Source organism: Cetorhinus maximus, chromosome 22 (assembly GCF_964194155.1).
Source record: "Cetorhinus maximus chromosome 22, sCetMax3.hap1.1, whole genome shotgun sequence".
Classification (NCBI taxonomy): Eukaryota; Metazoa; Chordata; class Chondrichthyes; order Lamniformes; family Cetorhinidae; genus Cetorhinus; species Cetorhinus maximus.
In genome coordinates, this window is record NC_135900.1 from 5,720,819 (window position 1) to 5,746,213 (window position 25,395).

At 45.2% G+C, this 25,395-nt stretch overlaps 1 protein-coding gene across 1 annotated transcript; it reads left to right on the top strand.

Moving 5' to 3' along the window:
• On the top strand, positions 1 to 25,325 carry LOC144696340 (guanylyl cyclase inhibitory protein). Its single transcript, XM_078567559.1, has 5 exons — positions 1 to 71; positions 2,472 to 2,604; positions 8,827 to 8,976; positions 23,741 to 23,846; positions 24,805 to 25,325. The coding sequence occupies exons 1-5, from the start codon at positions 1 to 3 to the stop codon at positions 24,909 to 24,911; spliced, it is 567 nt and encodes a 188-aa protein (XP_078423685.1). The 3' UTR covers positions 24,912 to 25,325.
• The last annotated feature ends 70 nt before the right edge of the window (positions 25,326 to 25,395 follow it).

The following is a 25,395-nucleotide window of genomic DNA, read 5'->3' on the forward strand; positions in this document are numbered from 1 at the left end:
ATGGGCCAGACTGCAGTACTCCCTGCGAAGAGAAAGGACACTTATGTTATGGAACTTCACGTGTGGTACAGGTAATCTTTCCCATCACTCTGTTAGCAAACTCTATGTGCCCTAGGCGATTGTTCAAAGCAGGATCCCAATCGATATATCGGGATGGGGGGAGGGGGAGGGGGAGGGGGAGAGGCGCAGAAAGCATTTGTTACTGTTTTTAGCAATTCGCAAGAAATTGAGAACTCGCAGGGTGCGGGAATTAGCCGAATAAGGATCTGGTAATTCGGGGGCATGGACAATCGCTGCCGTTTAACATGGTGACAGTATCTCAGTGATAGGAACAGAAAATGCTGCAAATAGTCGGCTGGTCGGGCAGCATCGGCGGAGAGAGGAGCAGAGCCGCGTGCCGGGATCTTCCGGGCCTGGCGTGGCGGTCCGCTCGATCCTCCATTCGCTTCGGCGGGACCCGGGGGTGGGGTGGGGGGGGGTCGGCAAAAAACACCCGCCGGTCGGAGGGATCGGAAACTCCGGCCGACGTTTCTGGTCTGTGAGTCTCTTCAGAATTGAAAGTGTTTTGGAGAGAGATGTCGCAGCTTTTTGAGCCAGGCAGGGAGAGGGGAAACAAACAAAAAGGAAGCTCTGTGATAGAGCGAAAGGCAGGAAAGATGAACTGACTAAAGACTTTCGGGGCAACAGGCAAAAGGAGGTTGGTCGTGTGGAACTTCAATGTTGCTGAAAAGGGAGACATGTTGTGGAAGATTTTCGTCTTGCACTCATCAGGACAAATGCAAGAATTCCAAATTTCAAACAATCGCAACATTGCACACGACAGGAGAAAATGGTGCTGGTTGATTGACTTGCCAACCAATTGGTTGACGAGCTCAAACGTTAACTCTGGTTCTCTCTGCGCAGGTGCTGCCTGACCTGCTGGGTACTCCCAGCAATTGTGAAGTTCTTGGGACAGAAGCAGCTACATATTCAGCCGGAGACATTTAGAATTAGAGTTGCACGAGCTGTTAAACATGGGTCCTTTTTTTTATTTATCATTCTCTTCCTGGAAAACTCGTTCTGCTGGTACATGTGTGTACGGTAACCTCAAATGGACAAAATGCATGATTGCAGTTTTCAGTCCACTACAGGCGTTTACTGCTTTATTTCAGATTTCCCACATCTACAGTACTTTGTCCTTGTACTGTATTCCAGTGTTTTGGTTCTTTATCAGAATTATGCAAAATTGATACCTTTTTAAACAAAACTTTATTTTCATAAACTTCAGGGTGACTTAAAATTGGAAGAGTGTTCAAAGAGCAGATGCAATCACTGGAAGCAGACTTATACTCATCTGTGGAGACAAAAGATGTGTTAATATTTCAGTTCAGTTGGTACAGTAACATATCTGTTGCCTCCCTACTGGCTGCCTTGACCAGTTGAGTGTGTCTGGCACTTTCTGTTCTGCTTTTAGAGCTCATGTCGCAGTTGCTTTTTTTGAGTAAAGCTACACACAGCGCCTGCAGTCTCAAAGCATGATAGGAGGTGCATTCAGTTTGACGTCTAATCTGAAAGACAGTATCTCCATCAGTGCAGAGCTCCCTCAGTACTGCACCCCAGGTAGGGCCAGCCTACATTATCTGCTCAAGTCTCCGCATCTCTGGGGATCTCTGCTGGTCCCATAGTTGACCCCGAGATGAGCTTCCTACAACATACCCACACCGTCCCTCAGACCCTCCTATTCCCATCACTGAAATATCACCAGCATCCTCCCTCGTCTCTGGTCATATGCTGCTGAAGCTCTCATCCATGCCTTTGGTACCTCTAGACTTGACCATTTCAGTGTACTCCTGGCCGTCCTCCCATCCTCTACCTCCTGTAAACTAGAGATCATCCAAATCTCTGTTGCCCGTGTCCTTACTTGCACCAACTCCCTTTCACTCACACTCCTGTGCTCCTTGATCTACATTGACTCCAGGGCAAAAAATGCCTCGACTTTAAACCTCTTATCCATTTTCAAATCCCTTCAGGGCCTTTCCCCTCCCTATCCCTGTAATCTCCTCCAGCCCCACAACCCTCCAAGGTATCTGCACTCCTCCAATTCTGGCCTCTTTAGCGTCCTCAATTTTAATTGCCCCACTATTGACGACCGTGTCTTCAGCTGCCTGGGCCCTAAGCTCTGGAATTCCCCCCCTAAACCTCTCCCTTCTAACTCTCTCCCCTGGTTTATAACACTCCTTAGAACCTATCTCTTTGATCAAGCTTTTGGTCACTTGCCCTAATGTCACCTTATGTGGCTCGGTGTCAAACCTTTATAGCCCTCCTGTGAAACACCTTAGGACACTTTACTACATTAAAGGTGCTAGGTGAATGCAAATTTCTGTTGTTGTGAAGACACAACCTTCTGACTCAGAAAGAAGAGAGTTATTGAACCATGAATGAATAATACAAAATATTGTGGTCATTAACTTAAAAGCATTGCCTTATTACAGAAAATTCATCAAGGAATGTCCCAGTGGACTTATCACTCTTCATGAGTTCAGGCGACACTTTTGCGATGGGACAGTGGGTCCCAAATCTTCTGAATATGCCGAGCAGATCTTCAGGACTCTGGACGATAACCTGGTAACACAAATGAACACCGACTGTTTTGATCTTTCTCCTCTGGTTTTATTTCAAACCTCTTGCTGAACATGTTGGGCTGTGCATTGTGTATCGTGTGTTGATATTGCTAAGGGTTTTTAAACACAGCACCCCACTCCCTTTTCCAATGGAACACTTAACAGTTTTGAGTGAAGTTGCCCTCTTTCCTGCTTTTGCTATCTCTGGACTCAGCCATTCCAATCTTTACCTGGCTAGCCTCCAACTTCCACCATCCATTATTATCTAAAGCTCTAATGCCTGTATCCTAACTTGCACCAAATCCTATTGACCCATCTTGCCTCTCCTTGCTGACCTACACTGGCTCTCTGTAAAGCAACACCTCGATTTTCAAATTCCCACTCATGTTTTCAGATCCCTCCATGACCTTGTCTCTCCCTGTCTCCATAATCTCCTCCAGCGCTGCAATCCCCCGAGATCTCTGCACCCCCTCCAAAGTTGGACTGTTGCACACATCGCACTGCATTCTCCTTATCATTGGCTGCAACGCTGAGATTCCCTCCCTGAATTCTCCACCTCCCCACTACACCTCTCCCTCTTTAAAATTTGCTCTTTAAAACCTGCCTCTTAACTAGCATTTGGCGATCCATCCTGACCGGGAAATCCTGGCCTTTACTTCTGTTTTTCCCCCCAAAGCGGATAGCTTCACATTTTTCCATGTTATATTCCAACTGCCACTCACTTAATCTGTCTAAATCTCCATGAAACCTCCTCAGAACTCACTTTCCCACCAGTTTTGTGTCATCAGAAAACTTGGAAATATTACAGTTGGTTCCCTCATCCAAATTATTGATATAGATTGTGAATAGATCAGGGGTCCAAGCACTGATCCTCACAGTACCTCACTAGTCACAGCCTGCCACACTGAGAATGACCCGGCTATTCCTACTCTCTGTTTTCTGTCTGTTAACAAATTCTCAATCCGCGCCAATATATTATCCCCAATCCCATGTGCTTTAATTTTGCACACTAACCTCCCATGTGGGACCATATTGAAAGCCTTCTGAAATTTCAAATACATCACATCCACTGGTTCCTCTTATCTAATCTGTTAGTTACATCTTCAAAAAACTCCCACGGGTCTGTCAAACATGATTTCCCTTTCAGAAATCACTGTTGGCTCTTCCCAATCCTACCATTATTTTCTAAGTATCCTGTTGTCACATCCTTCATAATAGATTCTAGCATTTGATGCCAGGCTAACAGATCTGTAGTTCTCCGTTTTCTCTCTCTCTCCTTTCTTAATGAGGTTATATTTGCTATCATCCAATCTACAGGCTCCATTCCAGAATCTATAGAGTTTTGAAAGATGATCACCAATGCATCCACTATCTCTGCAGCCACCTCTTTCAACACTCTGGAATGTAGGTCATCAGGTCCAGGGAATTTAGCAACTTTCAGCCCCATTAATTTCTCCAGCATTACTTTTTTTTTATTAATAACTAATTTCTTTCAGCTCCTCGTTCCCACTGGCCCCTTGGTTCTCTAGTATCTCTGGGAGATTTTTTGTATCTTCCTCCGTGAAGACGGACACCAAGTATTTGTTCAGTTTCTTTGCCATTTCCTCATTCCCCATTATAAATTCTCCTGTTTCTGCCTGTAGTGTGCCAACATTTGTTTCTGCTAATCTTTTCCTTTTTACATACCTACGGAAGCTTTTACAATCCACTTTTATGTTTCTCAATACTTTACTTTCATATTCTACTTTTTATTTCTTGGTCCTCTGCTGAATTCTAAAATGCTCTCAATCCTCACTTACTACTTTTTTTTTTGCCAACTTTATAAGCATCTTCCTTTGATCTGTTACAATCTTTAACTTCTCTTGTTAGAAAAGGTTGGATCACATTTCCTACTGGGTTTTGGGGCCTCAAAGAAATGTAGATTTGTTATAAACAATGTATTAATTCTTTAAATGTTAGCCATTGCCTGTCTTCTGCCATAACTTTTCATGTAGCTTCCCAGTCTACCACAGCCAACCTGCCCCTCATGCATTCATAGTCACCTTTGTTTAAATTAAATACCCTAGTTTCAGATTGAACTACCTCACTTTCAAACTTAATGGGCAGAATTTTGCCATCAGCGATTGGGGGCGGGGCCCGCTCGCCGACACGTAAAATGACATGGGATGATGTCAGGCGGAACCCCTGATGTCATCCCGCCCCATTTAAATTTTCAGGTAGGCGGGGGTGCAGCAAAATCAGCTGTGGGCCCGCCGACCTGTCAATGGCCAACTGAGACCATTGACAGGATCAATTATACAGTTAAAGGACCTGCCCGTCCAACCTTAAGGTTGGCGGGTCGGCCAGGAGCCCCGGTGGCAAATAGAGAAAACATGAAACCTCATCCAGCGGCGGGATGAGGTTTCATGTAGGGATTTAAAAAGTTTAATAAAGTTGTCATGTAAATTATGGACATGTCCCAACTCATGTGACATTGTCACATGAGGGGGACATGTTAGGGAATTTATTTTTTCTATTTTTAATATTTTTCAACGTGGAAGCGATCTCCCTGAGGCTGCACTTAGCCTCAGGGAGATGTGCGCTCTTTCGTGCGCATGCGCAAAAGAGCGCACTTTCACTTTTAGGGAATCTCTCCTCCCCCCTCCACAGGGAGCACATAGCGCTTCCCGCCGGACGTCACGCTGGGCGGGCCTTAATTGGCCCACCCACGTGAAATGGCGGCACGGCCCGCTTCTCCAGCGGGGATCGGCTCCCCGCCCGCCAGAGATTGAGTCGGGCCCGCCCAGCCCGACAGGCAGAAAATTCTGCCCCAATGTAAATTCTACATATTATGGTCACTCTTCCCTAGAGGCTCCTTTACAATTAGATTATTAATTAGCCCTTTCTCATTGCACAATGCTAGATCTAAACTAGCCCATTCTCTAGTTGGTTCCTCGACATGCTGTTTTAGAAAACCATCTCATACGCACTCCAGGAATTCACCTTCCACAGCATTAGGCTTACCCAGTTTATATGTAGATTGAAGTCCCTTGTGATTGCTGTATTACCTTATTACATGCAACTCTGATTTCCTGATTTATACAGAGCCCTACATTACCCACTACTGTTTTGGTGGTCTATAAACAACTCCCACCAATGTTTGCTGCCCCTTGCTCAGGGCTGGATTTACAATGAAGCACTCCATACCATGGCACAGGGATTCCAAACGACAGGGGGCCCCAAAATGAACGAGTTTCAAAACACTCAAAACCGGGTATGTGAACTGATGCTGCATTTGCAAAGTTAAAAAGGGAAGTGCGGAGTAAACAGGTTATTTTTGGGACCGAGTCCTGTGTGTGACGGGAATGACAGGCACCCAGGCAACATCTCTGCCTCTGATCAGCTACAAAAACAAACCCGAAGCAAACACATTTCAGATACACTCGCTTTACTGACAAACAATCATTCACAAAGCGGGTCTGGCTCAGTCTCTGTCAAACCTTCACAAAGTAAATAGTAATACTCTGCTACTCCACCAGAAAGATGATTCTTAGAAAAGTAAGTTTGAAAGGAGATTGAAATGTTCAGAAATTATATTAACAGATAGCTAGGAATTGCTCTTTTTCCAACCAGGTTGCTGCAACTATTATATTTCCCCTTTTTTTTTGATAAATCCCTCTAATGTCACCAAAACAATCTCTCCGATATGAGGCATGCCACATGCTAACAAGCCTACAGCGGACCGCGAGGGATACACGGTGAGCCAACTTGCTTTACCCAACGAAAGCGAACTACAGAACCATCCGGTCCCCTCAGCCCATGATCACCAATGCAAGTAGGGAGCTCACTCACTGGTTGTTTGAATGAATAGCCAGGGCCACAGGTTAAAGGTGTCAGCAGTGGCCCCGATGCTAGCAGTCTGGCCTCGGGGATCAGACGGTTGTGGGTTCAAGTCCCACTCCCACCCAGGCAGACACTCCAGGGAAGTGCTGACCTGTCAGAGATGCCACCTTTGGATGTAAACGATCCCAATGAGGGCTAGTTTAAAGAAGAGCAGGTGAGTTACGCTTGGTGTCCTGGCCAATATTTAGCCCTCAATCAACATCACACAAAACAGATTCTGGTCATTATCACATTGTGCCAGCTTAATGGGTGCAAATTGGCTGTGGCATTTCCCATATTCCCACTTCAACACTAGTTCATTGGCTGTACAGCTTTGGGACTTCTGGTGGCCGTGAAAGGTGCTATATAAATGCAAGTCTTTAAATTTTGGTATGACTATGAGATGATTTTAAAAGTACCAGCCTACCACGCTAGGACAGGGGGAATTGTGGTTCAAAATATTGCTTACGGCTTGCTTCTTACCTCAGTAATGCCAAGTTAGACTCAATGACAGGAAATACATAGAGACAGATTCACCTGGTACAGCTCTGGGCTACAATCTTATCAGCTGGTTTCACAGTCACATCTTCAGAATCATTCCTTGGCTCTCACTCCAGACATCATGTCCAGCACAGAGAGTTACCAGAAACTGGACTGGAAATCGGACCACGGTCAGATGTGAGGGGGAAGATGCTGGGAAGTCCCAGAGCCTGGGGCCCTGTGCCACACATTCCCATTCTCCCTTAATAATCAGCAACCTTTAATGGGGAGAGGACCTCGGCCAGTTTGGTTTAAACAGAGGTTTAAACATCGGCCTTGAACCAATTTTTAATTTGATTTTAATTTAAGTTATTGTCACGTGGGCCGGCCTGAAGCCACAACAGCAGCTCCTGGTCTTTCACTGAGTGACACTGTCATTAGTAGAGGGGCCAATAACCAGGGGGCATAGATTTAAGGTAAGAGGTAGAAGGCTAAGAGGGGAGTTGAGGAGAAATGTTTTCACCCAGAGGGTGGTGGGAGCCTGGAACTCACTGCCTGAAAGGTCAGTCGAGTCAGAAACTCTCATAATATTTAAGACGTATTTAGATATTCACTTGCATTGCCATAGCTTCCAGGGCTATGGGCCAAGCGCTGGAAAATGGGATTAGTGTAGTCAGCTCTTTGTTGACTGACACCGACACGATGGGCCGAATGGCCTCCTTCTGTGCTGTAAACGTCTATGAGTCTATGAGATTTTCCAGTGAGATTTCAGTAAAGTGCAATGTTTCTCAGGTCTCCCAGGTAACAGGTGTGTTGTCAGTGCTGTTTTGCCTCAGTGAACTGTTGGCGCCGGAGCAGGGCTGCAGTCTGCTGTCTCCATCTCTGAACAAAATTATACCAACAGACTGTCATATTGATGTTCGAGTGGGCACCTAGTCAGCTTCTCTCTCCTACCTGCAGACACTCTGTCTCTCTCTCTATGTATAATCTGTCCTTGGCTTTTCTTGTCAGCAAGCTCCATATTTGCTCACCTCGCATCGCAATGTTTACCATCATTCAGACAAGGGGTAAGCTTGGATTTCAACAAGGTAATTATTCACACAGGCACGTTTTTAACAAGTGAAGAAGCACTGATCGATTTGTGTATTTTGTTGGCTTCACCTTTTGAGTCCCGTGGAGGGGATGGCCCAGAAATGGGGCACAGGGCCCCACTAGCTTTAAACCTGCCACTGCCCCTTGCTGTTTCTTAGCTCCATCCAAACTGATTCTACATCTTGATGTTCCGACCTAAGATCCTCTCTCACTAATGTACTGATCCCATCCTTTATTAACTGCGCTACCCCACCTCCTTTTCCTTTTTGTCTATCTTTCCTAAATGCCAAACACCCTTGGACATTCAGTTCCCAGCCTTGGTCACCCTACAGCCTTGTCTCCGTAAGGACAATTTGATCGCACTTGTTTAATTCTATCCGCTTTGTTGCGAAAGCTGTGTGCATTCATAAGGAAAATAATATTTTTTTATTATTTTCACAACCTCTAACCTTATTTTCTGGTGTCTTAGGTTTTGTACAGTCTTTCCCTTCCTGACACACTCATTATTTCACAGCAAGAGTGGAGGGGTTCTCCCAAGTATTTTGGTCAACATTTATCCCTCAATTAACATCACCAACAAAAGATTAATTGGCCATTCATCTCATTGCTGTTTATGGGAACTTGCTGTGCATAACATGGCTCTGTTTCCTACAACAGTGATGACACTATTCCAATGGCTGTAAGGTGTTTAGGGATGTGAAATCTGCTATATGAATGCATAATGCTTTCTTTCCTTATATCTGGAAGTATGTGATCAGACTAAACACAGTGAATATTGTTTTTGTGGTTGCAGGATGGGGCAGTTGATTACCATGAATATGTCACTGCGGTCAGCCTGTTGATACAGGGCACTCCTGAAGAAAAACTGAAGTGGTCATTTAAACTATATGACAAGGATAAGGACGGGACAATTAGCCGCATGGAGATGCTGGAGATTATGCAGGTCAGCTTCTGTTCTGCTAGTCAAAGTTTAGTGAAGGAACGGCGATATATTTCCAAGTCAGGATGGTGAGTAGCTTGGAGGGGAACATCCAGGTGGTGATGTTCCCATCTATCTGCTGCCCTTGTCCTTCTAGGTGGTAGAGGTCACGGGTTTGGAAGGTGCTGTCGAAGGAGACTTGGTGAGTTGCTGCAGTGCATCTTGTAGATGGTACACCCTGCTCCTACTGTGCGTCGGTGGTGGAGGGAATGAATGTTCAAGGTGGTGGGTGGGGTGCCAATGAAGTGGGTTGCTTTGTCCAGGATGATGTCAAGCTTCTTGAGTGTTGTTGGAGCTACACTCATCCAGGCAAGTGGAGAGTATTCCATCACACTTCTGACTTGTGCCTTGTAGATGATGGATAGGCTTTGGGAAGTCAGGAGGTGAGTTACTTGTCACAGAATTCCCAGCCTCTGACCTGCTCTTGTAGCCACAGATTTTATATAGCTAGTCTAGTTCAGTTTCTGGGCAGCAGTAACCTCCAGGATGTTGATAGTGGGGGATTCAGCGATGGTGATACCAATGAAAGTTAATTACTTGCCATTTATCAACACAAGCCTGAATGTTGTCCAGGTCTTGCTGCACTCAGGCACGGACTGCTTCAGTATCTGAGGAGTTCTGAATGGTGCTGAACATTGTGCAATCATCAGCGAACATCCCCACTTCTGACCTTATGATGGAAGGAAGGTCATTGATGAAGTAGCTGAAGATGGTTGGGTCTAGGACACTACCCTGAGGAACTCCTGCAGTGATGTCCCTGGACTGAGATGATTGACCTCCAACAACCACAACCATCTTCCTTTGTGCTCGGTATGACTCCAACCAGTGGAGTGTTTTCCCCCGATTCCCTTTGACTCCAGTTTTGCTAGGGCTCCTTGATGCCACACTTGGTCAAATGCGGCCTTGATGTCAAGGGCAGTCACTCTCACCTTACCTCAGGAATTCAGCTCTTTTGACCATGTTTGTAATGAGGTCTGTAATGAGGTCAGGAACTGAGTGGCCCTGGCAGAACCCAAATTGAGCATCATTGAGCAAGTTATTGCTAAACAAATGCGACTTGATAGCACTGTTGATGACCCCTTCCATCATGTTGCTGATGATCGAAGGTAGACTGATGGGGCTGTAATTGCCGGGTTGGATTTGTCCTGCTTTTTGTGTACAGGACACACCTGGGCAATTTTCCACATTGCCAGGTAGATGCCAGTGCAGTAGCTGCACTTGAACAGCTTGGCTAGGGGCACAGCAAGTTCTGAAGCACAGGTTTTCAGTACTATTGCCAGAATATTGTCAGGGCCCATAGCCTTTGCAGTATCCAGTGCCTTCAGCCGTTTCTTCGTATCATGTGGAATGAATCAAATTGGCATCTGTGATGCCGGGGACCTCAGGAGGAGGCTGAGATGAATCACCCACTCAGCACTTCTAGTTAAAGATGGTTGTAAGTGCTTCAGCCTTGTCTTTTGCGCTGATGTGCTGGGCTCCCCCATCATGGAGGATGAGGATATTTGTGGAACCACCTTCTGCTGTTAGTTCTTTAATTGTCCACCAGCATTCATGACTGGATGCAGCAGGACTGCAGAGCTTAGATCTGATCCGTTGGTTGTGGGATCAATTAGCTCTGTGTATCACTTGCTGCTTCTGCTGTTTGGCACGTGTGCAATCCTGTGTTGTAGCTTCACCAGGTTGATACCTCATTTTTTAGGTATGCCTGGTGCTGCTCCTGGCATTCCCTCCTGCTCTCTTCATTGACCCCCATGGCTTGGTGGTAATGATAGGGCAAGGGATATGCCAGGCCATGAGGTTACAGATTGTGGGTTCAATACTGTTCTGATGGTGATGGCCCACAGTGCCTCATGGTTGCCCAGTTTTAAGTTGCTAGATCTGTTCGAAATCGATCCCATTTAGCACGGTGATAGCGCCACATAACATGGAGGGTATCCTCAATGCGAAGATGGGACTTTGTCTCCAAAAGGACCTTGCCATGGTCACTCCTACCAATACGGTCATGGGCAGATCCAACTGTGGCAGGTAGATTCATGAGGATGAGGTCAAATTGGTTTTTCCCTTTTTTTGGTTCCCTCACCACCTGCCATGTTGTATATTGTTGTCTAAGGAAGAGGTTCAGAAGTTTATACATATGGAAAATCTCTATTATAGAACATAACTGTGTACATATATACAGGACAATAGGCTTCTTCAGTCCTAGACGTGAGCTATCTCCATTCAGACTTCTACCAAACTACTATCAGCCATGTGAATTCCTTCATATAATCCTGTGGGGGAGGGGAGGGGAGGGGGCACTGTTTCCCCAGTCCCACATTAACCCTTTCAGTCCTCAATACCCTAATGCTACACCTCCCCCCACCTTTTTATCCAAATATATTTACATTAATATTTACATGCTACCTCTTCTCCTCTCAAGTCTCTGACTTTACAGCTTTAAACTGTCTGGACATTTCATGACTCTCCCTGATCAGTTCTTTTGAAGGTTGGAGGGTTAGTAGTCTTAACTTGGATCTCTTTGTGTAGAATTCGCAGCACTTGGTGTTTTGTTTATTTGAGTTTCCACATTTGTTCTTTTTCCTCTGCTCCTTGCTGTTGGACTTCTCCCTATCCATAATTTCCCTTTCATAGTTGGATGTCATGCGATTATCCCTTTCTTTGCATTGACCATGTTCCTGATCCTTGTCTAATGCATTGATGCTGGTTCTTTTTAACGATTTTGTCCACCATGCGTTGCCTTTAGAGTGATGACTCCGTGTAGCCCCTCATTCCTGAAGGCTTGGGGAACCACTGGATCGTGGTCCCCGAGATACTTTTTCTTGAAGTTGTTCAGCCTTTGCTTGAAGTTCAAAGTTGACCGTCATTATTTCTGTCTTTTCTCTTTTAAGTAGTACATTGGCTCTTTGTACATCTGGCTGCTCTGGTGCTTTTCCTTTCACTTCCTTATAACTTTCTTCGACACCCAATGTTCGCATCTTTGCATTATCCTTTTTCAATTCCTCATGCACATATAGTATTGTATCCTCTTCCAGCTGTAGTATTTTCTCCTGCAACTGGGCGATCTTATTTTTCATCTCTTTGCTTTTCCCCTCCACTTCGTTGTTGGACCTCTGCTTGTCGCAAAGGGCCACCAGTTCTGGCGGATGCCGTTACTGAGGGGTCAATGTTAACAGATGAACACTGGATTTGAGCAACACCTCCTATCTCCTGGGGTTTGAGTACAATCCTCTCTAACGACTCACCGAGCGATGAAGAGTCATTGTCACACTCAGGTACTCGTTGATCCAGCAGGTCCGACTGAAGAAGGTTATCGTCATCTTTTTGGGAGGGAGCTGGGTTATCTGCCTTAGCAAAGTGTGTTTGGTAATTCTGCACTGAAGAAGTCCCAGTCGAATTCATCAGCGCTGTTGGAAGGTTTGAGGGTTTCCAATTGCGTATACTCAATGACTGTCAGTTCCTTGACATCTTCTGTGGTTTTGGTGAGTTTAAGGGCAGCACAGGCATCTCTGTTCAAGAGAGAGAAGTCTTGGTTACAAATCCCATATTGCATCTCCAGTATCTGCTTGTTGCTTGTTCCCATATTGGAGCAGTTCTTGAAGCAACTGGTGTTGGATTCTTCCCTAGCCATGTAACAGTGTGTCTGCTGTCTACAGCCAGAGGTTTTGTAGCCATGATTCTTTAATCGGACAGGACGGTCACGCTGGCCACCAGTGTCCAACTTCAAATTCATGATGCGCCCATTGACGTATACGTCAGCATTCCAGAAATCTTTGATCTCGCCTAGGAAGCATTGTTGTTCTCCGTTTTGTGGTAGCTCTTCTATTTCATTGATAGCTTTTTGTGCAAAGATTCACCGGTGATCCTCTGTATGTTTAGAGGTCTTCGATCTGCACATTTCCCCAAAGTGTCACAGATTTTACATGGAAGCATTCTGCCATGGTTGCAAGGCATGGTTTACGCCTGAGAGTCTTTTTGGCACCACAGCATTGGCATGGTCTACTGCCATCTTGAGTTTTGTTTGCATATGGCCTTCTTTGCCTTGGAGTATCTTTGCCATTTTGTTGTTTAATGAGATGTACTGTCATTGGAGGCGCTCCATACCATGGTTTACCTTTGCCTCTCAAGATGGACTTGCTTTGATTTGTCTAACAATCTGCATCACCTTCTCCAAAGTTAGATCTTCTTTGGATTGAAATAGACCAAAACCGATATTGTCAGTTACCCTAACTACTATTCAGTCTTGTTCCTGCTCAGACTTAAGACCATCATATTCACAGCCTTCAGCCAATCGATACAAATCATTGATGGAAGTGTTCTTCAGTTCTCCAGGCTTTTGGACTCATTAAATTTTGCTCTTTCCAAAACGCTGTTACTTCAGAGGTAAAAATAGCTGTCAAAAGGATTTTATGGCCTCTTCAAACATGTCAGGTGATTCATTAGTACATTGCCTGGCTATCACATCTTTAGCAATTGCACCAATTGAATACAAAATGTATTCACCTGTTCAGCCTCTGTTTTTTTTCTTTAATTTAACCCTGATGCAATCCTGTATCTTAAAAACCTCCTCCTCCATAATGCCCAATTCTGTGTCTGGTCTGGTCCTTCCGTCTGCCCTGATCGCCCTGGCAGAGTCCATTTCGAATCCGAAGCTATTTTCAGCTCAGGAAAGGTTTGCGTTACAATTTTTTTTTTAAAGGTGGCGCAGCAACAATCGAGTTTTCCCACGCTGCTCGGAGTTTTTGGGGGTACCCGCTGTGGTTACTGAGCTGTTTTAAAACTTCTCCGATTTTCAAGAAAAATCACTAGAAGGATTGTTATGGCCAGTTCGTTACTTTGCTGTTGCTGGAGGATCAAATTAAGTCGCTCATTTTCCAAATCTGTTCCTTTTTTTTTTGTCCGCATAGTCATCACGTCATGTCGCCGATTCTGGACCCAGGCAGTGGGGTTTTCTCCAGCGACACTCTTTCTAATTAATGGTCTGCCAGTACTGCCTGGTGATGGAACCTTACTTCAAAGCCTTTTTAAAAGTTTACTCAACCTTCCTCGACCATCAAAATAAAAGCAAAATGCTGCAGATGCTTGTTCATCGCTAGGTCCTTCGACTCTGCCTTTGACCGTAATTTGCAACAGACCCTCCACGTTAAGCTCCAGTAGCTGTTTGGCAGTAAAGACCGAGACCAAGGCTGACTCCTTCGGATAGAGTTTTATTTCTAGTCCCTATAACTCTCTACAGTGAGACCTTGTCTCACCTGTTATCCCTTTTATGCAACCAAATGGGTACTTGGGTTGTTAACTAATAATTAACCATTGAATTAATTTAACCGTTTCCTTCCCTAACAGATTCCTCTCTTCTTAAAAAGAAAGTAAGTAACCCTTAAGTTTATATAATCACAAAAAATAATTATAAGAACAAGAAGCATCAATATATATTTTTCATTCAATAAATTCACCTTATTCCCCCTCCTTGGAAAAAAATAACAACACTTGTATAGGTATGTCCACACAGAAGGAGAATTCCTTTGTTATCTTCTTAAAGAAAAATGCGTCCCTCTTTGAGGATCTCCAATAACTTCTTGGAACTCGCTCCTCTTTTAGTGAAGCAGTCAGATAATTGGTAGCCGCTATCAATCCATTTGATCTTGGCAATCTCCTTATTCTCGAGCATCCGTTTTAAGCTTGCGATGTCAATTCGCAATCTCTTCTCGTTAATGCACATCATCGAGTGAACATTCTCACAAAGTGACTTGTTTCCTATAAAATATTCTATCGATACCGCTCCTTTGCCATTCAAAATTTCTGCCAGTATCTTTGATAGGTTTACAAGAATGTTGCCATAGTTAGAAAAGTGTAGCTACGAGGAGAGATTGGATAGGTTGGGGTTATTTTCCCTGGAACAAAGAAGGCTGAGAGGTGACTTGATTGAGGTGTACAAAATTATGAGGGGAATAGATAGAGTGGACAGGATTAAATTGTTTCCCTTGGTGGAGAATTCTAGAACCAGGGGACATAGATTCAAGATAAGTGGCAGAAAGTGTAGGGGGGCCATGAGGAAGAACTTTTTTACGCAGAGGGTAGTGGGTGTCTGGAATTCACTGCCCAAGTTGGTGGTAGAGGCAGAAACTTTAAACTCTTTTAAAAAGTACCTGGATCTGCGCCTTAAGTGCTGTAAACTGCAGGGCTATGGGTCAGGTGCAGGAAGGTGGGATTAGAAAGGGCACCTGGGTGTCCTCGGGCTGGCATGGACAAGATGGGCCGAATGGCCTCCTTCTGTGCTGTAACTTTTCTATGGTTCTATAAAGAATATCCATCTCTACTGCCTCAACAAGGGCGAGAGTCTCCGCTGCTAACGTACTTTTACAACTCTTCACATCTTTTTAGATTCCCGTGTCAAAGGGCAACATTTACCTTTTTTCTCCATGAGAAATATAATCCTCTTGCACTCGAAAATCCATCACATAGATTTGCATAAGACACATCACTAAATGCAATCAATTTCATTTTTCTAACATCACCCAAAGGTGGGAATTTCAAAACACACTGCTCCATTTTTAATTTTGTCCGTGTTTTCTTTGCCCGAATGATTTCTTCAACCCTGGGATTGTTCATTTTAGTGCTCAATTCCAAAACGTCAAAACTGAGGTCTGGCCTTGTTTGTTTACCTAGCCTACTGAGTTTCCCAATTAGACTTCGGAGTTCCCCTTTTTCCATTTCAGAAGCTGTTGTATCTTTCTTGTTGGCCCTACCATGTCTAATTGCAATGGGATTGATGTTCTCTAAGTAGGATTGCTGATGTAAAAGGACGTGTGATCCACTCTGCCTGATTTCCAATCCAATATATTTAAATACACCAGAAGCCTGACTTCCAATTTTAAATTCCAATCTGAGCCCGTTAATGACAATTGTTTCAAATTCACTACTACCAGCCCACAAAAAATTGTCTACATGCATCATAAAGATGCTTACAAGTTTCCCTCCATGGTGCCAATAAAACATTGCCGGGTCTGCTTCCGACTGAAGACAGCCCAACTTTAACAAAACTGACCTCAGCGAGAAATGCCAAACTCTGGCGGCATCATATAAAGCGGATACATATTTATTTAACCTCCACAGTGTCCCTTCTGCATTTGGCACCTCTTTTGGTGGACAGAGAAAAACTTCCCTTTGAAGTTAGTGTCCCTGCAAAAGAAGCAGCTTTAATACCAATGGACTTACATTCCAAAGCATTTGTAGCTAATAGAGCTAAAAAGATCTTCAGCATAACTTTCCCTGCCGTAGGTGAATCTACCCTTATATCCCGGTAACCCAATTTTTCTTCAAACCCTCATGCCACTAGCCTGGCTTTAGCTTTATAAGTCCCATCAGGAAGCACCTTTTCCGTGCATATCCATCCATGAGATAGAGCTGGTTGTCCCCTATCTGGCACCTCTGTGTATACCCCAAATTCTTTCCAACAAAGTAGTTCTTGCTGTTTGGCTTCCTTTATTAATTTATCGTCTAATTTGTTTGAAGCCACTAAGACTTCTCAATCACATGGGCTTCCGCTCCTTGTAGCATTACCAGTCTGTGTCATATTCCTTGACCTTGTTAAGCTACTCCCTCTATCCTGTCCTCTATCCTGCCCTCTATCCTGCTTTCTATCGCGCTCCGGACAGTCACTGTTTGATCTCCCTCTCCCATTTATAGGTGTTCTTTCAACAGTTTGCGATCTCTTCCTAGAGGCATGTTCACTCCCAGACCCACTGTCTGATGCTACATTTCCGTGCCTTCCATTTTTGTACTTCATGTTCCCAATCCATAGGCCTAAACTTCCTGTCCTTTATCTCGTACATTTATCCAGTTTTTATATTTTCCAGGGGCCTTCCCTGCCCTACCTACAATCGTCGCATCCCACCATTGGCCGGCCCCTTCTGGCAAATATGTACCTTTAGTGCCAGCTTTTGGCAGTTGTCCTCTGGGACAAATCGCTTCATCTCGTCAGAACTACTGTCTCCATCTTCAGACACCCTGTCAACCTCAGCAACCTGGTCCTTAACCATGCAACATATAGGTGTGAGAAGTACATGGTTCCTCATCACTTCCTACAACCCTTTTCAGACCTGCAAATATGTAATCTGCGCCAACAAACCTTGATGAGTCTGGTTCCCATGCTGAAAAATGACCATTTCACCATCTTTACCTACAATCTTTCCTGGGCCTTTCCACTCATTAAGTCCTTCTCTCTTATAGCCTACCTTGTCTCCTTGATTGAAAATAGTTTCCGATGGTCGTATATTGTGCCTTAGAGCTCACCGAATTCTCTGAAACTTGGGCTTTAAGGAACACTCTTCTACCCATGTGTAGTGGTGCATTTAAATGCTCAGAAAAGGTAGAGCTAATCGTAGTTCCCTCTCAAGCTGGGGGATGATCACTCAGGACTGAAGGAATTTTTGGATTTCTACCAAAAACCAACTTATATGGACTGTAAACCCCAACCGTCAGCAGTGAATTCTTGGCATGGACAGCCCATGCTGGAGCTGATGTTAATTTACAGTTTGGTTTATCTGCCAATATTTTACGAAGCATCTCATCTATAACTGTGTGATTACTTTCACACACTCCGTTACTAAAGGGGCTTTCAGCTGTGGTATTCATAACGATTATATTCATGTTTTCGCACATATCCCAGAACTCGCCCATGAGCAAATTCCCCCATATTATCAGTGAGGAATTTCGCTGGTGGTCCCAATCCGGTCCCTATCCACTTCGCCATTACCTGATCCACAATTATTTTCTTTTCTTTACTGAGTAGGATTGTCGACCTTGTGGCCAAATCCACGAAATGTAAAATAAAAATGTTCTTTTTTTAATCCCACACCTTTAAATCCATCACCACAACTTTGCTAAAATCCCTCGGTAAAGGTAGACTCACTATCGGCCGTGACGGTGTCCTTCTGTATTTCTCACATAATATCACATCTATCGCTTATCTCCTCTATACGTTTAGTGTACTCTCCATCCCTTATTCCTGCGTCCCTTAGCAACATTTTTAGTCTTTGCGAAGAAGGGTGGGTGAAATGCCGATAAAGTTTTAACACAATTTGCTTTTTGCCTTCCAAATTCCTATCCTCTGGTGCTTCTTTAATCTCCTTAGTAGTAAAGTTAGGTTTCATTAAAGGAATACAATAGTGTCCAGATTACATAAATTGCAAATCCACAGGTTTTCCAAATACAATGGCCTTGTCGTTCTCCATGTCCAGCTTTATCTGAGCTTTCTTCATTGATGGTCTGCTCAACGGTAATGGTTTTTCGCTAGACACTACATCCGTGCTAATGAAACGATTGACTCCAGCTATCTTATAGGGAATCACTACCCTTTTTAAAGATTTTAAGGTATTATCATCTCCAAATCTAAAACTGGTCGAACTCTCAAGTTCCTTACCCTTATTCTAGTCCTTGTCATTTAAGGAGTCCAGGTAGCATTTTAACCAAAAAGCTACTGCGGATGCTGGAAATACAAAACAAAAACAGAATTACCTGGAAAAACTCAGCAGGTCTGGCAGCATCGGCGGAGAAGAAAAGAGTTGACGTTTCGAGTCCACATGGAAGGGTCATGTTGGACTCGAAACGTCAACTCTTTTCTTCTCCACCGATGCTGCCAGACCTGCTGAGTTTTTCCAGGTAATTCTGTTTTTGTTTAGCATTTTAACCAGTCTATTCCACAGACTGTAGACGTGCATCCGCTAAGTAGCGCCGCACATTTGAAGGACTCTACCACCGAGATATTCATCACCGGGCTGAAATGTTTTGTAACTAATACAATGCCCTCTCTTTGGTCAATATCTCCATCTCCTGCTTCTGAGTCTTGTGTCTCATGTTTAACTTCGAGCACTTTATATCCTTTAGGACAGTTCATTGCATAATAGTATTTTGAATGGTAACTACAACAGCGATTGACCACATCCTGGGCATTTCTGGGGTTCATTCATTGCGATTCCTCAATTCTCTTCTCCTGTCACAATTGTCCAAGGTGGTCCTGTACCCATTGTTTCTGGTTACAAATCTCCTTGCGTACGGATGTTTGTGTCCTGTTTCTAAACGATTTCGCCATCCCATTAACATTGTACCTTCCATTTTCTGTCTCAGCAATGAATGGCTCATCTGTGCCATGAACGCAGCCGGAATGGAATGTTTTCCGAGGAATTCTTGTTTTTAAGAGCTGCTGACATCCGTTCTAGCAGTGTGAGTGAGTCCTTCTGCAAACTTAACTCCTGTTAGAGCGAGAAGCCTGTCCATATTCGATACTCTGGCACTGTCTAGTATCTTAAATACCCGCCCTGTTTGGGGAATTTCCAGGTGGAATTTTTTCAATCTGCACATAGTCTACTGAATTCCATTATGTAATCTTCTATGGAACTATCCTCCAACTTCCTAAATTTGTCAAAATCTGACCACACCTCATGAGCACATAACAAGTCATCCTTCTGATAGATCTTATCCATAAAATCTAATAACATTTCCAAACCTTCACCTGCATCCAAATGCTCAGGCTCAAACTCCGAAAATATTTTGCATCTTATTTTGCTTTCATACGGTAGCCTAAGTGCCAAGGCCATCCCCTGCTTTCCCTTTGGCAAGGATGTAACCTGTGTCGGTGTGGTTACTTCATTTTCCCATTGGTCATATCGTTGATGCTCAGAAGACATTGGTGGGTAATCACACCCCAGCACTCTACATTTTGATTCAGTCAAAACTACCCTGCTCTTAAATACCTCCAAATACAGTCTTTGTCCAAAGAAAGCTTAGTTTCCAATCTTTTTACTTACAAACAGCAACCATCCTCCGTTGGCACTGTTAAGCTCCAATAGCTATTAGCCAATAAAACCGAGACCAAGACTGACTCTTTCAGGTAGAGTTTTATTTCAGTCCCCAAAACTCTCTACGGTGAGAACTTGTCTCAGCTGTTATTCCTTTTGTACAACTAAATGGGCACTTAGGATGTTAACTAATAACTAGCAATTGAATTCCTTTAACTGTTTCCTTCCCCAACACACATGCTAAGTGGAGTCCTTCTTGAGCTGCATAGCTGAATTATTCACTGCCCTTCAGCGCCCACATCTGTTGTGAAGGTTTTCTGGTGAATTCCAACTGTTTCTTCAAAGTCTTCACGTCTGGCGTGTTGTTTCAGGCCAGACTGTAATTTTATTTTCAGAGATTTCAGTATCCTTCACCTGCTGCCACCATGTTGTATGTTTTCTGTTGTTGTCTAAGGAAGAGGTTCAAAGGCATTGGGTCTGAACAGTAACTATTGATTGTAGAATATAACGATGTACAGATATACAAGACAGTAGGCGGCTTCAGTCCAAGACATGAGCTATCTCCATTCAGACTTCCAACAGTCATGTGACTCCCTTTACATCATTATGTGGGTGGTGCTGTTTCCCCAGTCCCACTTTAACCCTTTCAGTCCTGAACACCATAATACTACATGCTGCAGACCCAGCCTAGCAGCTATGTCCATTAGGACTCGGCCAGCCAGTCAGTAGTGGTGCTACTCAGCCACTTTTAGTGATATAAAAGCAAAATACTGCTGATGCTGGAAATCTGAAATAAAAACAGAACACGTTGTACAAACTCAGCAGGTTCTGGCAGCATTAAAGTCAGGGTTGGACCTGAGAGAACGGAGTGCAGCAAGTTCAGAAGGAGACAGGTTGGAGTGGGTGAGAGGAGCAGAGAAATTGAGATGGCCTATGTCACGCCCATGGTTCTCAATGAAAAGACCAAGAGCAGGTAAGAGGCCAGAGGGAGGGGTCCAGGTGGAGGGAGATTACTGGAGAGTGAAAGGATCTGTTGAATGGGGGGAGCACTCCTGCCCAAAGAAGTGAGCACAGAGACGAAGACGATGGAAGAAGAGTTCAGCATTGTGCCGAGCCCGAAATTCATTGAGCTGAGGGCGTAAGGGGATGAAACTGAGTCCTTCGCTGAGTATGGAACATTCAGCACCAGAGAGGGGAAGGTCAGAGAGTATAGTGACTACACAGCTATTAACACATTCTACTATCTTACCACTATCAGCAACTTCATCAGTCTTTAACACCACCATTCCAATTCCTTTTGTCTTGTGTCCATGACATTTTTGTTAAATCTCTCCTGAGCTCTCACCTCTCCCCGACCTTCTATTCTCTTCCACCTGCTCCACCCCCTCTTTAAACAGTATAAAATCCATCTCATTTCTGCCTCTCTTCATCTCGTATGGGCTTGAAACTTTAACTCTGTTTCTCTCTACACTGATGCTGCCAGACCTGCTGAGTTTTTTCAAGCATTTTCTGTCTTTATTTGAGCCACTCTTGGTGTTGGACATTGAAATTCCCCACCACCCTGTGCCCTTACCACCTTCAATGTTTCTTCCAATTGGTTTTCAACATGGAGGAATATTGATTCACCAGCTGAGGGAGGGGTGGACCTTTCAACATCCACCTGAGTAGATAAACAGGAGCTGTAGTTTTCATATCTACTTTCCCTAGGGCTGCACCTCCAATAGTGTTCAATCCTGGACTGCAATTTGAACCCGGAACCATTCTGATTCACAGCCAAGACTGTCACCAGAGGCAAGCTGACAATATGGAAGATCAGCATCTGAATCTTGTCAACGAGGACAGGCTGCAAATATTCCAAGGCTTTGGTTATACTGTAATAATAGAGCAAATTCTAGAAGCAGGAAAACCTCCTTTCAGAAAGATAATGGACGGAATTTTCTGCTCTGGAGACTAAGCTCGGTCGCGGGCGGAATAGTCGGCCTGATTTCCGCTGGGTGGCGGAGCCGGGGGGAACACGCCCAATCTCCCACTTTTCAGCTCATTGATTACGCATGAGCGAGGGTCTCAGCAAATTTCATGGCGGGGTGGGCAAGATGTCTCCTCATGGGCACCAAGGGTCCTGGCGACATATTTAAAGGGCACCCGGACAGACCTTCACTCGCGGCGGGCCAGGAGGTCCCGCGTTGCTCCCCCAGAGCCCTTGTGGCAGCTCGTACTGGAGAAGCGGGCAGATACGAGCAGCCACAACCCGGGACATGTGGGGGCACCCTCCAGCATTGCCTTTCACTCATCTCTAGATAAGTACCCCGCCAGCGATACACCCACGGCCGGGCCAATGCCTGCCATTGCAGTTGTCCATGTTCGCCAGCTTCTTGACCTTCTAGAGGCCTCTTGCTGCTCAGGCCTTGCTCCTCCTGGCCTTATACCAGCCGGCAACGGGCCCTCCAATTCCTCATCTGGATGAGAGCCATTACCAAGGCAGGGTTGCCTGCAGCCTGCATCATTGATGCCTCAGTGGCTGTGTGAACAAATTGAAGCGATACATTTCACGAGCATGTCCTCTACAGGTTTCCTTCCACCTCAAAGCCAGCAGGCAAGCCTTTCATCTGACCTCCATCTAGACCTGGCACCCCCACCCACTCTTTCCGGGTAAAGGACATCCTGGAGGACCTGAGATGGGTGTTTCCCCCACCCCCCCATTCATACATAACTGCACATAGAGACATAGCTCTCATCACCCTGGTCAAAGAGCAAAGTGCAAGAAGCCTCACGCAAACACTTTTCCGCTTATCTCCATTGCCCTTGAGACTCTATAGAGAGACCATTGCCTTGGCAACACAGAAAGACTAACTGAATGATCCCTTGTCAGCCATGACCATTCACCCAGGAGGCCGGAGGCTTGGAGTCGTGAGTTGGCTGCCCTCCTCCAGTCATGCCCTTTGGAGGCATCTAACTCCCTCCCTCTGCCTCTGACTGCAGCCGATGGCAAATGACACAGAATGAACGGCAGCTCCAGAACTTGCTAGAACCTCAAAGTTATGAGGCCCATGAGTCAGGAACAAACCTGCTGCCGTGTGGCTTCACCACAGAGAGGGGAACACAAGTGAGCGTCTTCAACATCCAAGTTGCCTCATAATTATTGGGGTGTCCCTTTGGTCGGCCACTTGTGCTGACCTTGAACTCCACCCACCTGAAAAGAGCCTCCTCCCACTTCAAGGATTCACACACGTACAGAGCAACTGTGTTGTCAAGTGGAGCCTTGAGAAAAAATGCAACGTGTAACTTTTCAGACATGTTCCATCATCACCTGTCGGAGCCACACCCTGAGCTTGCCACCCTACCACACCCCACGCCCCCCACCGCTGACTGTGACTGTTCCATCCTACCACCCGTACCCAGACTCTTCCCTCCAGGGCCCCACCATCGACGCCGCAGACCCCACCCTCTAAGACACTCTCTCCCTTCCTCTGTCATCCTGCCTCCCCTGTCCAGCCTTGGACTTGCCTGTGATGCAGGCAGCCAAATTCTCACAGCGGCACTCTTAAAGGTAGGTGAAAGCTATACCTATGCACCTCGAAGTTGATGAAGTGAAGCTCGCCAGGTGCACACCAGTTATATACAGCCGCGAAACAGACTGTTCTAACTATCCACTAAATGCAAATGTGGTTCCCGATGCAGATCAGTGGGAAACTCGACTCGCTTTAACCTGTCTTTAAGTTCACAAGAACAAAATTCCAAACTAATTATACACCGGTGGAAAACTAACATTTTCCATCATGCCTAGTTTAGTGCCCCTGCCCACCACAATCCCCACTGCCGGAGGGAGCAGAAAATTCCAACCAATGTTTCATATAAACTAATTTAGTTGTTATATTGACCCATAGAGTATTTAACTCGCGTTTATAATGTAGTTTCCTTTCTATTCCTCTATTCAGACGATATATAAAATGAGTTTGGCTGCTTCGCTGACAGAAGTTGACCCACAGACTGCGGAAGAATGTACCAACAGGATATTCATCCGACTGGACAAAGACAGAGATGGTGAGCGAGACAGGCCTGTGCAAAGTTGAAGTTATCGCATTGCTTTTCCAAGAACCACGGAATCATACAGCATGGAAAGGGGCCATTCATCCCATCATGACTGTCCTAGCCCTTCGAATGAGCTATCCAATTAGCCAAAACCCCTGTCTCTTCCCCTATCCCTGCCTTTAGCCTTATTGCTTGGCCACTGAGTGTGTAAATTAAAATTGCGGCACGTCCCATCTGCTTTACAAGCTTTGCTAATGATGAATTAGCTACACTCACAATACATTGGAGACTTGTTTGGATCATTTAAGGTAGAGTTACAGATTGAAGGAAGCCAATGCCTTGTTCACGCTAATTTTCTCACCAATACCCTCAGCCCTGTAGCTTCTGTAGCCTCCAGACTCAATGATTCTGATGATCCCCTAACTGGGCCTCCCACCTTCAACCCTCTCTACACTTGAGCTCATTAACAAAAACCCCTGCTCCCCACATCCTGTCGATGAAGGCACGGCAATACATGTCCAAGTCAGGTTGGTGTGTGTGTGAATTGAAGAGGAACTTGGAGAGATGGTATAATCACGGAATAGAATCACAGAATGGTTAGAGTGCAGAATGAGGCCATTCAGCATTCAGGTTGGGCTCTCTGCGATTATAATTCAACCGGTCCCCCTCCCCAACCCTTTCCCTATCCCTGCAATATTTTTCCTTCAGTTGCTTATCCAATTCCCTTTTGAAAGCCACACTATGGTGTTCCCGTCCGTCTGCTGCCCTTGCCCTTCCAGGTGGTAGAGGTTGCGGGTTTGGGAGGCGCTGTCAAGGTGGGTCTGCACTCATCCAGGCAAGTGGAGCCAGGTAACTGCAGCGTTTATCCAATAGGGTCACCAGCGAGCAGGAACTAGGCCTGAGGGCCAGGGTTGTGACGTGTGGACTTTAAGGAGCCTTAGGATAGAAATTTGTCTATTTATCTTTCCAGCTGTCATCAGCCAGCAGGAATTCATCGAGGGAGCTCTGGGAGATCAGTGGATCCGTGCAATGCTGGAATGCGATCCCAATACAGTCGAGGTTCCGAATTCCCCTTAGCCGCGTCATTCCGCTTGCGAACGCTCAGCGTCGGAAAACTCAACCGAACAACAGGACTGATCTGAAGTGAGCAACTCGACGGATTCATTCCGGAGACATACCTGACCAGTCAGGATTGGTGCTGCTGTGACGAACTCCTGTTGGTTGGCTGAGATCGGAATTAAAGGAAGGACCAGGACCAGGACCAGAGAATAAGGGCAGAACTTTTCGCTCGGGGCGGGGCAGGCACACGCCGGCCCAGCTCGAGCGTGACATGACGCGCGTTGACATCAGCTGAGCGTGCCGACGTCAATGCGCAGTCGCGCGATGGTTTGTCCGGTGGGCGCGTGCCAGAGCTGGCATTGCGCCAACCGATAATTAAAAGGCTTGTTAAGGTCATTAAGGTCATTAAGTAATCAATTAATGTAAAGTTTTCGCCACCTAACGGTTGGCAGAGGGCAGGCCAAGCGGCCTTTGTATTTTTTTTGGAAACGTCATCCAGGGG

What these genes read in the sequence shown, in the direction of transcription:
- LOC144696340 (XM_078567559.1), top strand. Translation starts at nt 1, where the DNA reads ATGGGCCAGACTGCAGTACTCCCTGCGAAGAGAAAGGACACTTATGTT. An exon ending in AGATGCTGGAGATTATGCAG is followed by an intron (nt 8,977 to 23,740) that starts GTCAGCTTCTGT and finishes TCCTCTATTCAG; the next exon opens with ACGATATATAAAATGAGTTT. An exon ending in ACTGGACAAAGACAGAGATG is followed by an intron (nt 23,847 to 24,804) that starts GTGAGCGAGACA and finishes TTATCTTTCCAG; the next exon opens with CTGTCATCAGCCAGCAGGAA.